We start from the raw sequence: 13306 nt of genomic DNA, 5'->3' as shown, positions 1-13306 counted from the left end.
TCAAAAACCCTTTGGTAAGAGGAATTACTTTCTTCTGCTGTTCAATCACATCTGCAGCTGACGGTCAGAACAGCAGAGACCATTGCTAATTTACTAACGGCACTCTAAAGCTTTGAAAAATCCTCTAGCCTAAAATATGAAATATTGATTAAACAGGATTGTGCTGACTTTTTAAGATTATAAGGCTGAAGGGCATGAAATGCCATCAGTCTACAAAGATTTCCAGTATTTCTGTTGCAATCAGGATAGCAAAATAATTAACCCCGAAAAAGCCAAACCAACGCAAACACTACCAGATTACTATGGTATAAATACAGCACTACAACATAGAAAAAGAGAGAGATTGACTTAAAATGACACTTACCTGTTTTATAATGATTGACTAGCTGTAGTTTGAAACCTACAGTTTTATCCTCTAAGGAATTATTATGTGGTCTCTGTCGCCACCTGATGGCGGAACATCAACTGTCTTTGCTTTGCTCCCTGTGACAGGCTGATGATGGCCGCCGATGCGCTGAATCTCTGAAATTAGAAATATTTAAAACAGGCACTATCCTTTAAATAAACTACAATCTAAACAACTACATTCTTGCCTAAACAAATACTGTATATTATGTCAGCCAACAGCTGCAATATTTGTTAAACTGTCGAGTGAGTTGTTTAGTACCAGCATTTTTCTCAAGCTCCTGTGAGAATGTTCAGTAATTTCACTTTTATGGCAAAGAATAGTTTCCTTTTATTCACTTTAAAGTGAAATAACTAAACATAAGCACAAGAGGCTGTGAACAAATGCTCATTCGAGAAGAAAATGTAATTGCATTCTTTGGTTTTTGCATCTGAACTCTTCATTTTGACAACAAATAGTTGTAGCTTGACTCAGAAAAACATAGAAATCATATTATTTGGCAGCTCTTCTGATATTTCAAGGCCTCAGAGCCTTACAGTTGTTAAAATGCACACAATGCAGGACATGCTATTGCACAACTACCATTAGTTTTGCAATTTGCACCCAAAAATGAGTATGAAAATACATGTAAGTGCAGGATTTAATCCACCCAGAGCAAATGAGCTGCCCTGACTTATCTCCCAATTAGACTTCCCCTTTCTTTACTGGAATATTAAAGAACATTTTAGCTGAATCTGCAGTTTTTGGCTATTAGTGCCACTCGTCAGTTCATATGCGAGTTGCTTAGGACTGTGTGCAGATTGTGTAGCATAATTAAGCTAATACTGTTGTAAACAATGCTCAGTTCTTTTTCTGAATGTATTTGTATCCGTCACTGTTAAATGACATTTTATAAAACATGAAGGACCACAGATTCAGCTAAAAACGTACTACTATAAAAAAAAAAAAAAAAATGTGAAGAATAATTTTAAGTGTAACATCACATAATTTCTTATGCCCAAACTCTGATGCAAAAACAAACAACACTAATACAAAAATAAATAAATCATGATCAAACCCTTTATATCAATATCCATATCTGGCCAGATAGTCATCTTCTAGTATTAAAATATTGTATCAAGATACCAAGAGCATGGAGAAGGCATTTATAACGTTTGAATTTAGTTTACATGTGCAATATAAATAAATAGTGCTCATAAATGTCTATTGAAGCAAACTTAATCATCAACTAAAATGAGTAATGATGCCTGACACAGAAACAGTATTTTTACACGTCGCCACTCAACAAGTGGATTCAACCATGCTTGCTACACCGATTAGCCAAACAGTCATTGTTGCATGTGAAATGACGCACTATATGCACTTATGCTCTTTCAATTGTCTAGCGAATGATTTTATAAGCTTATTTTGTCATTCATCACCAGAGTCTAAAAGCCCCATAATTAAACCATAGACAGTTGAGTGCATGAAATATCAAATATCCATGCTTTGTGTATTTTGTCAGTTATATTAGTGCTTTTGTGCACTTTTTCTTTTCTGAATTGTCAACGTGAACACACTACACTAAAAACATCCACGAATTAGCAGTATTTTGTGATTCCTGTATTAATTTTTCCGCGTTTATTCATGCTTTTGAATTGCATTATGGCACCCTGACCTTCTTCCAACAACTTTTAGCTTTGAAAAATGGGAAAAGGGACTTTTTAAAGTGATATATTGTCTGAGTTGGTGTTGTATATTGTACTACAAAAACCTTGTAACAAACTCCCTGTACACATTCTGTTATTTTACAGATTTATCTCTTCATTTCTTAGATAATCTGTTATGTCAAACTAATAAAATGTTAATAAAAGTCACTTTGTTAAGCTGTAGAGTTGAATTTTCAACATCAAAAGTTGACAGAGCAGAGATTCACATCCCATAATGCAATTCACAACAGTAAATAAACAAAAATACAGAAATACTTTTAACTAACAGATATTTTTACAGTGTACTTGCACTTAAAAACTGCAACTGCTTTTCAGTGGAGCTTCCTTTCACACATTAACTGAACTGAATGAGTTTTAATCTAACTAGAACTACACCAGCATCCTACCACTATTCTGATTTCTGTCTGAAAATGTTCCATAATCTGAAATATCACTTAGGATTTTTATTCTTTTAATCTACATTGTAAGAGTGCTATAGGAGTAAAGATGTCTAGACTCGACTTAAATAGAACAAAGCTGTTTAAAATGGTAGGTTTTAAACCATTGCTGCCAGTTCTTGCTAGTCAAGAACTACTTTAGGGTAGTTCTTGCTATTTTTTTCAGCGAAGAAAACACCTATGGTATACACTCACCAGCCATTTAGTACCAGCCATATTAGGTACACCTGTCGAACTGCTTGTCAATGCAAATTTCTAATCAGCCAATCACATAGCAGCAACTCAGTGCAGACAGGCATGTAGACATGTCATAAAGCGTGAATCATCTCAGACTGGTTTCTTGAACAAGACAGTGAGTTAGTTCACTGTACTCAAATGGCCTCCACAGTCACTGTTCTCACTCCAATAGAGCATCTTTGAGATGTGGTGGAACGGGAGATTCGCATAATGGATGTGCAGCTGGCAAATCTGCAGCAACTGCGTGATGCTATCATTTCAATATGGACCAAAATCTCTGAGAAATATTTCCAGTACCTTGTTGAATCTATGCCACAAAGGATTAAGGTAGTTTTGAGGGCAAAAGGGGTCCAACATGGAACTAGTAAGGTGTACCTAATAAAGTGGCCGTTGGGTGTATGTTACTTACTAGTAAATTCCATACTGTAATGTGATCCATAAATTGAACAGTCCTATGTTAAAGTGACACTGTATTATAGAAGCGGCTGCATGCACTGGCCAGTGGAAAGCTCACACTGGCATCCAGGTTAATTGGTCCACTGATAAAATGTTACAGGTTCGGGAGCAGCCCTTCTCTCTGCCGGAAATAGTGTGTCCTTGAATATAGCTTGGCTGATATTATTACCACTGCACCCTGGGTATTGTATGAAGATCTGAATGAAAAACATCTGCCAAATGAAACAGAATAAAAGGACGCTCAGCACTTTTTCTGGTAACCTACACACTGCTGAAACAGCCAATTCTGTTTGATTGGTTTCGAGATTTGGGAATATAGTAGACACACACACGCACACACACATACACACATACACACATACACACCATACACACACACACACACACACACACAGGAATACAGTATATATATATATATATATATATATATATATATATATATATATATATATATATATATATATATATATATATATAAAGAGAGAACACATCAAATCAAATCTGAAATGAACTGTCAGTCAAAAATCTGTCTTGCTGTCAAAAAGTCTACTGAATCTACTGATTCATCTAATGCACCAAGATTTTTGAAGGAGATATTTTTCTTATATTCACCAGGGCAGCGTTTGTTTTATTATTTAGGCCTTTTACTGGCTGTATTTCAAGTATAGTACAACAGAAACAGTAATATTGAATAGTATTATTGCAATTTATGTGTAGATTTTTTTTTTTGGTTTTTTTTTTTTCAGGGTTTCAGGGTCAGAATTCAGGGTTGTTTTATGATATAGTCAAATGCTGTATCCCAAAAACTAAAATAATAAAAACAATTTGTCACCTTGGAATTATAAGGTTCTCTCTGTGTTCTGAATGATTTTGAGATATCAAGCTTTAAAGTTTCTGCATTTCATATAATTAACAGTATGTGTGTAACATTTGTTTTTTAAAAAGAATATATCAATACCTCAATTTTGACAAAAATGTCAGATAGAACCTTATAATTCTAAGGTGACCAATTATTCACAAAAGAAACTGCTGATCTACGGAGAGTTTCACGCACAAACATCTTTTGACATAGAAATATTGTCTGGTCTGTGTATTTGTCAGACATTTGATAAACTCTAAACTTCTTGTATACATGGTGCTATTGCGAAAACTGGCCGTTTGTGGCATTCAGCTTTTAATGTTGAGTCATCCTTTTTAAAATCATAAATTTTTTTTTGTAAATTATTTGATCTACGGAGATTGTTGAATTGATTTCTTTGTTTTTATTTATTCATTTATTTAAAGTCTACCAGGAGTGGGATGGCTGGGAGTGGGTTCTGAATTTGCACTTGATTTGTTTTATATTGTTACCGAAAATAATAATAATAATAATAATTACTCGTGACTTTGAACGTGGCATGGTTGTTGATACCAGATGTGCTGGTCTGAGTATTTCAAAAACAGCTGATCTACTGGGATTTTCACGCACAACTATCTCTAGGGTTTACAGAGAATGATCTCAAAAAAGAGAAAATATCCAGTCAAATTAGGTAAAGATTTAGTTTTAAAAACATAATTTAAAAAAAAATTCAATATGTAATTAAGACATAATTAAAACTATTAAAAATTGTTTACACAGTTAAAGTCAGAATTATTAGCCTTAAAGTCTTATTTGCTTTATTTTGGCTAGAATAAAAGCAGTTCTTAATTAAAAAAAAAAAAACATTTTAAGGTAAAAAAATTATGAGTCTCTGTAAGTTATATATTTTTATCAATAGTCTACAGAACAAACCATTGTTATACAATAACTTGCCTAATTACTCTAACCTGCCTATAAGTCAATTAACCTAGTTAAGCCTTTAAATGTCACTAAGCTGTATAGAAGTGTATTGTAAAATATCTAGTCAAATATTATTTACTGTCATCATGGCAAAGATAAAATAAATCAGTTATTTAAACTGAGTTATTAAAACTATTGTTTAGAAATATGTTGAGAAAATCTTCTCTCCGTTAAACAGAAATTAGGGGAAAAATAAACAGGGGGGCTAATAATTTTGATTTTCAACTGTATCATTTTAGTTTTACAAGATGCTCCACATGTTGTTATTATTATTATATTATTATTGTCTTGCATTAAGACAAAATATAGAAAAGGAGATTGAGTGAAATAAGAAAAAACAGCAAAATAAATAATTTAAGAGTAAATTAAAGTACAAACTTCTGGGCCCCATGGCTGAAATTGCTTAGGGCCCCCAAATCACTAAACCCTCCCCTGATTCTACATAAAATAAATGTTTGTTCAGCGTCCTTCTTCGGTTATCATAAATCATGACAAAGTTATTTACCCATTCATTTTTCATGAGAATATTTAAAAGCTAACTCTGCCCCCTAGCGAGAGATACCGTTCATTGCAACTTCTCAAACAGTCATTCAGTGATGTTAAAGAATTCTTGCTGCTTAACTTAAAAACGTAGTTGAAGCCTGATTAGGTTATTAAAATAAGGTAAAGCAACATAAAACTATTTGTTGTCTCGACTTTTTGTCATTTACATTTTCAGAATTATTACTTACTGAAGCAAACACCATTAAACAGCGTTTTACTAGAAGTCACATAGCAAACATATTCTTTATTCATTTTTTAAAAGCAAATCCATAAAACAAAATATTCAAAACAAACAAAAAAATGAACATTTTCATTGTCTTCACAGGGACTGAATATGAATTTTTTTTTCCTTCTATCATTCAGTCAAAAAGTTCCCATAATCTGATCTGCTGTGGGCTTAATTCATTCTGAACCACTCACACAAACTCTTTCACAAACGTTGAGAATGATCATGTGCAATGTGTGTCTCATCATCACTATCATGCGTGTGTGGTCACATATTCTAATGATTGTATGGTCAAATGTGAGAAACAACTGTCTCATGTTGCAAATTCATGCAATAGTATCTGGATGAAGACTTAGATTTGCAAACTGTAACGGCATATCTCAAAGATGCAATGTCAGACACAATGCACTCAATGGAGGGTTAGGGGTAAGCATTAGAAGCATTGCATTAAGCTCAGAGTCTGCATCCAGATCCTGCCTACTACATGTGGCAACAAGCTTCACTTGCTCCCTATAACCTTATGGTCATATCAGTCCTAATTATGACATTAAAGGCCACTTTTATATAAAATTATTGCTGAATACTAAGCCAAAAAAAGAGATATTTTAACAGTGAGTAAGAAAATTTACCTAATAGTCCATAAGTGCTGAAATGGTGCTACCTTACTAAAAAACGAACAAAATAGCAAGTAATACTGTACATGGAAGCACTGGTTACGAATTATTAGTAGTGATCGCTACTGTTTTTCCCCTCCTCTTAGGGTTATATATCCAAATACACCTTTAAGAGGGCTATATGTAATGTATTCATCTTTTTTTAGTTCTTGATTTGTAGACAGCTTTCATTAAACTAAAAAAACACTACTACTACTATAAGGCTACTAGATTTCTAGCCTGATCTCAAGAGAAAACTTAACTATTTTAGAATTTGTCAGTGTAGTGGCTGATTCATTCCTATGATTGTAAAGTTCAGTCTAACGAAAAGGTTCGATTTTAAAAAGGAGGCGTGGCACTTAACCCCGCCTCTGAACCCAACCATCATTGGGGGATGAGCAAACAGTACAAAATTGCTTTTTGATTAGAAACTACGGCTGTATAAAATATTGAAATTATTGAAATATCGCAGTTGTGCAATATATCAACGCAATCTCACGGCAATTCAATCTCAATGGCAGACATTCAAAGACGCTTTTGCATTTAATCGCTCATTTATCACAAAAAAAACTGTGATATATAAATATTCAACCTGATCTCACGAATAAAAGTATTTTGTGTTTGTCAGTTTAGTGGCTAATTCGTATGATTTAATTTGTACAATTTAGTAGGATTTTCTCATCACCCAATGACAGTTAGGGTTAGGGGTGGGGTTGGATGCCACACCTCCTTTGACATTTTCGTAAGACTGAACTCGCACGAATTCGTACAAATTAGCCACTAAACTGACAAACGTAAAATACTTTTCTTCGTGAGATCAGGTTGAATATTTATATATCACAGTTTTTTGTGATAAATGAGCGATTGAATGCAAAAGCGTCTTTGAATGTCTGCCATTAGCACACACTTTGAAGTACATCTCAGCACTTCAGTTAATTTAGTGGATATGTCAATATACACATCTCTGAAACCAAGCAGAGTGCACATGCGGCCATGCTTGTCCAAAAACCTGTACCGATTTTAGTATTAATACTGAAATGTGACCAAGCAGGCAGGCCACGTTAAAGAGACAGTTCACCCAAAAATTTAACTTGTCATAATTTACTTGCTCCAAACCTGTTTGTCTCTTTCTTCTATTGAAAACAAAAGAAGATATTTTGAAGACAGCTGAAAAACTGTAACCATTGACTTCCATAGTATTTGTTTTTGCTACTATGGATATCAACGGTTACAGGTTTTCAGCTTTCTTCAAAATAACCCCAACAGTAGAAAGTAAAGGTTTATAACCACTTGAGGGTGAGTAAATAGTGAGCACATTTTCATTTTGGAGCACATTTTCATTTTGGGGCGAACTATCATTTTAAGAAAATATTAACTTGACTGTGATAGTTATCGATTTTTTTTGTTTGTTTGATACAACCAAACAAAACTAAATGAAGTTGATATAATTTTACAATTTGGAGCAATATTGATACGATACTGTACAGTATGTATTTTATTTACATTGTTAAGATACCTTTTTTGTTTTATGCTAGAGTAAAATATGGCTGTTTACATTCAGAAATTGTAGTGACGCTTGGCTATATCATTTGAAACTGATATGTATTGAGATATATATATATATATATATATATATATATATATATATATATATATATATATATATATATATATATATATATAATTAAGCATACTATCGCAAGTTTCTTTAATATCGCACAGCCCTAATAGAACTCAGTATAGTATAAATGCTGACAATGGCATCGAGTATAACGTTTACTAGATGCCTAAGTATAAAGTTCTGCTGTTCTGTAGTTCCCTTAAACAGCCACCAGTGTCACTAATAACAAAGATGAATTAATTTTACATAAAGCCCCATTAAAGCCAACCCGATAATGATAAGATCTCATCTGCTGAGCTTATCTGAGTAAGCAACCACATAGCAATGTGTTAAAAAAAAAGCTTTACCAACCACATAAAATTGTCGAGATCAGCAAGAATCACTTATTTCCTTAAAGAGATCGTTCACTCAAAAATGAAATTTCTATCATCATTTACTCACCCTGTACTTGTTCCAAAACCGTGTGAATGCCTTTCTTCTGTTAAACGCTGGAAAAAATTTAACCATTGACTTTCTTACCTAGATATGTACACTAGATATCTATACAAACCCTGAGCATGCGTCAATACCGCCGCCATATTTGTACAGTGCTCCCAGGACAAAAGTCAATCAACCGCACTAGTCAAGACGAAAGCCAGTCTGAAGATGCTAAACTTTTGTGCTGTGTATGGGTGTAGTAACGAGAAAACAAAGCATAAAGGCAGAACATTTTATAGGTAAAATTTCGTTTTTTTTTTTTTTAGGTTTTTTTATATATGTTTGTGCTAAACAAGTAATGCTATTGATGCTAATAATCACTTAATGCATTGACCATAAGGCAAAGTAGCACCAAATTCGCACTAAATACTAAGTAACTCAAGGGTGCGTGATAACATAACAGTTCCTGTGCCTTAATGTGCATACTTGCCACCCTAAATTATTGAATATTAGATAGATCAGAAAGGTGGGTGTTCACATTGAGACGCAATATATCAATTAGGTTTGGGCGATGTCGACCAATTTGGCATTGTACAATGTCTAATGTGAACCATTGCAATGGACGATGGCATCATCCTCATAGGCAGCGGTGAATGAATTATTTTTGAATAATTCATAACAAATTAATTAAGTTACACACAGATTACCAACTGTCAATCACTTTTTTATGGGACTCTGGCATGAATAGGCAGTGATCTGTACCGTTATAATGGCATCCACAAACTTGGTTGGTAAAAAAGGTGCACAACCAACAGGAACCAATCAACAGTATCTGAGGTTTTCGCTAAAACTACTAAGTACAAGCGTGAAAGTGAAAGATTGAAGCAGTGTACTGACGCTGTGACATGCTACCTGATAGATTCAAAAGACCAAAGAGTCGTTAGATAGAGGCAAGATTAATTAAATATCAAGTTTACAACTGTAGTAAGACGCGATCCAGCGGTACATTCTTGATAAACTGTTCGACGTGCACTGCTCACTGCTACCCTGTACTAAAATGGCGGCTCTATTGACACATTCCTTCTAATAGACAACAATAGCATAGGCGACATCTAATGTAAATATCTGTGGACTTTCATAATATTTGTAGGATGGAAATCAGTGGTCACGTTTTCACTTTTCTTAAAAACCTTATTTTTTTCAATCCAACAGAAGAAAGACACTCATTAGGCTTTAAACCACTAGAGGTAGAGTAAATAGGGAGTCCGTTTTTACTTTTGGGTGAACTATCTCTTTAAGCAAGTCTACATATATATAAAAAGATGCATTGTTAATCACGTTCATTGTCCTGAAATAAACAAACAAACAAACAAACTGCATATTGTTCTGTAAGCAATAAAAGTAAATGTAATGAAAAGCGAATGCAACTGCAACACTATGTACCCATTTGTAACAATATTTCGACTTGATGTCTTTGGCAAATTCTTCACAGCACTAAACGCGCTCTTAAATAAGCTATTTGAGCAAACATCCAGCAGGGAGCAGTAACGTAATTCCCCATTCCCTCGCCAGCACTTCCAGTAACTCCCGCTCACCTAAAGCCTCCTTCTCCAACTGTCTCTCTGTCTTCTCTTTCCATCCAAACCTTCTCCTTTCTATCTCTCTCTCTCTCTCTCTCTCTCTCTCTCTCTCTCTCTCCTGTGTTCTGATTGGTTCCAGATCTTCTCCTCTCGCTGACTCGACATTCCTCAGCAGGCCACAGCACCGATTCACCTCCAGGCCTCGCCAAGAGCCAAAGGGGGGTGGGGGTAGGGGGACAGGCAAAAGCTGAAAACTGACAGGAATGAGAGAGAAAGAAGAGATACAAGAAGCTAGTTTAAGTTTCAGTCAATGTACTATTTGGATTCAGCTTTGGGATGAGCTCATCATCACAGCGCTGAGATCAAGCAAACGGTTTACGGTGAGGTCAGACGTCCTGTTGGGCAGCGTGTGATTAAAGAGAGAGAGAGAGAGACACTGGCTCGTTCTCATGCACTTTCATCTATTTTAGTCCACAGCTCTGTTTTCTTCCACATCACTGAACTTCAAACACACGTAATTTGATCTGTAATTATTATGATTATCATTTTCCGATGAATTCATGATGGACCTGAAATTTTGACCCACAAAACGTCACATTCAGCTGCACGAATAAAAAAAAAAGCATAAAAAAATACACAACAAAGAACTTTAAAAAGTCACAGTCTAAAGAAATACTGCCTTGGTGGTACCTTGTGATTGTGCGCCCTCATAGATTGGAGGTTCAAGTCAATTCCCTACTGAAAAAAACAGCTTAAAGTAGCCTAAGATGATTGGCTGGTTTTAGCTGGTCGACCAGCCTGGTTTTAGAGGGGTTTGGGCCATTTTCAGGCAAGTTTTCAGCCATTTTTAGTCTGGTCTTAGCTGGTCAGAACCAAAACCAGCTTGACCAGCCTGATTTAAGCTGGAAATAGCTGGTTTTAGCTAGGCTCGCAGTCTGGCTAGGATGGTCAAGCTGGTTTTAGCCGGTCATCTCCCAGCCTGACCAGCTGGGACCAGGCTGGAATTGGCTGGAAACCAGAATGGAATGGCCAAAACCCCTCTAAAACCAGGCTGGTTGACCAGCCAAGCAGCCTAGGCTGGTTTAAGCGTTTTTTTTGTTTTTTGTTTTTTCTCAGCAGAGTTGGTTCGTCTGAAATCTGTACCTTCTAAGTAGGTGCTACAATTAACTTAATGACTGGAAAAAAATGTAGTTTCATATAGTATGCTTCAGGAGGTACTAAATCTGCCATTTTGTCATTACCAAATTTGCAAATTCTCTCCAGTAGCCTCATGAGATTCTGAAGTGTTTAAAGGTGCAGTAGGTGATTGTTTTCAGAAACAATTTTTGTTGTGCTGGTTGAAAGTCTCTTCACATTTCAATAGTAATGATTAAAGTAAATTATCTATATGTATTTATATATTCTGGGTAAGGACTAAAACTCAAAAAATGTTCGTCTAATTAAATAATGTCGGGCCATGAATTCCCATAATTCCAACAAGCAGCCCAAACTGTCAACAAAGTAGATTTGTACATCTGTGCATCCTTTTTCACGCAGATTTGCCGTTGGCGTGTGCATGCGCACCACACGTTAATTTGCACACGAAACACAGCAGTAAAATCAAATTCTGAATCAAAACTTCTTCAAATCCTGAATCTAGGTTGGAGTCACTTTTGCAAGTTGGAGGAAAGACGACACTAGGGCTGAAGTATTTCTTTTAGACAGGTAATGTTCTGTTTTAAAACTACTTTATTCACGCAAAGATGATGTAGATTGTGTTGTATTATGAATGGTTATATACACAGAAGTGTTGTTCAGCCACTGAAATCTTCTTGTGAATGATTGACGTGACTATTTTTAGTTTCATAAAAGACCTTTTACAGCATCGATAATTTAGATTTTTATTTAGTTTAACAACAACACATAAGTAAATAGCGCTATTTTGCCTAGCCTGCTTTACTGAGCTGAAGTTAGTTTTATATTCACATTGGTTCATTTTTGCACAATGACGACCTTTGAAGCGCTCCCTTCATTGTTTACCATGCTACTCAGAATATTCACTCTGAAATAGCATGTAGGTATGGCTTAGTAATGGGTGTAATTCCTGCACACCGCCAGCCGACCACTAAGCATACAGTAGTTGCTTTAGGACAAAGTGTGAGAGAGTGAGACCAGCTAACCTGGCATGCATGAAATATTGCACATTATGACAAGTTTTGCATGCTAAATTACATAGGCGAAAACGTGCTAGTTATAATAGTTTATTGTTCGGAATAGTAAATAATAAAGAACTTTAAAGTTTCTTAACTGGCGAATGACATGATCTAGTGTGTTGTCTGCTGTCATATTTAAGGTGCACGTATTCGTGGTTTCAGGAGGTGTGGTTTGGACAGCAAGCATGGGACTGTGTTTCAAAGATATTATGCTAACCGGTAAGCATTTTGACCGATCACCTACTGCACCTTTAAGGAATGTATATATGGGTCATCATTTGGGTCTTCTGTTTTTTAAATAACATGAATTGGGATGCAGTACTCGGCTCACATACAGTTTTTTAGCATACTATATAACAGGGAAGAATGCAGGGTTTTTTGTTGTAAATTTTGTTCCCTTTGGCACTAAATAGGATTATTACGACATGAAAATATACACATAGGAACAGTATTCTCATAGCCAGATAATGACAAGCAAAAAAAAAAAAAGAAAAGGAAATCCACACCAGCCAATCCAAGCAGCTCCTCTGAGATTTGATTGGTTGACAGGTCTAGATTGATGCACTTTGATAAAAAAAAAGCCTCTGTTGATTTTGGTTGATAAACTGCTGCGTTCTACACAGCTCTCGATGTCTCTCACAAAAACGAAATCCCTTTTTTCCCTCTTAAACGTAAATTTCCTCAAGTTGTTTGCTGCCGCAGCAGATTTGTTTTCCTAGGTGTTTCAAGCACATCCATCATTATTCACCCTGTTCGTTTAACTCCATGTCTGAAACGAGAATGTTTTTTTCGGCTTCTTCAGAGGGGGTGGAGTTAGTGCGGCTGTACCGAGCACTCTCAAAGGCACCTGTGGAGCCGAAGCTCCGCCTACGATACAGGTACACCCCGCCCACTACCAGAGCCATCAGAACAAGCACCGCCACCAGGACCTGAATCAACACGTGCAGATGGTCTACTTCAGCTGCAAGACAGAGAGGAAAAGAAAAGAAATAGTCAAATTAAAAATGACA

The 13306-nt window shown here is 35.6% G+C and overlaps 1 protein-coding gene across 1 annotated transcript in view; it reads right to left on the bottom strand.

Moving 5' to 3' along the window:
* Window positions 1-8824: 8824 nt before the first annotated feature.
* Window positions 8825-13306, bottom strand: part of mrc2 (mannose receptor, C-type 2) — an 85723-nt gene continuing 81241 nt past the window's right edge. The window contains exon 28 of the mRNA XM_087244207.1: window positions 8825-13257. Coding sequence (XP_087100333.1) covers window positions 13037-13257 — 221 coding nt within the window. The 3' untranslated portion in view covers window positions 8825-13036. The remainder of the gene's footprint in view (window positions 13258-13306) is intronic.

Source organism: Danio rerio, chromosome 3 (assembly GCF_052040795.2).
Source record: "Danio rerio strain M-AB ecotype USA chromosome 3, GRCz13ab, whole genome shotgun sequence".
Classification (NCBI taxonomy): domain Eukaryota; kingdom Metazoa; phylum Chordata; class Actinopteri; order Cypriniformes; family Danionidae; genus Danio; species Danio rerio.
Note: the sequence above shows the minus strand (reverse complement) of the source record. Positions and strands in the feature narration are given on the sequence as shown.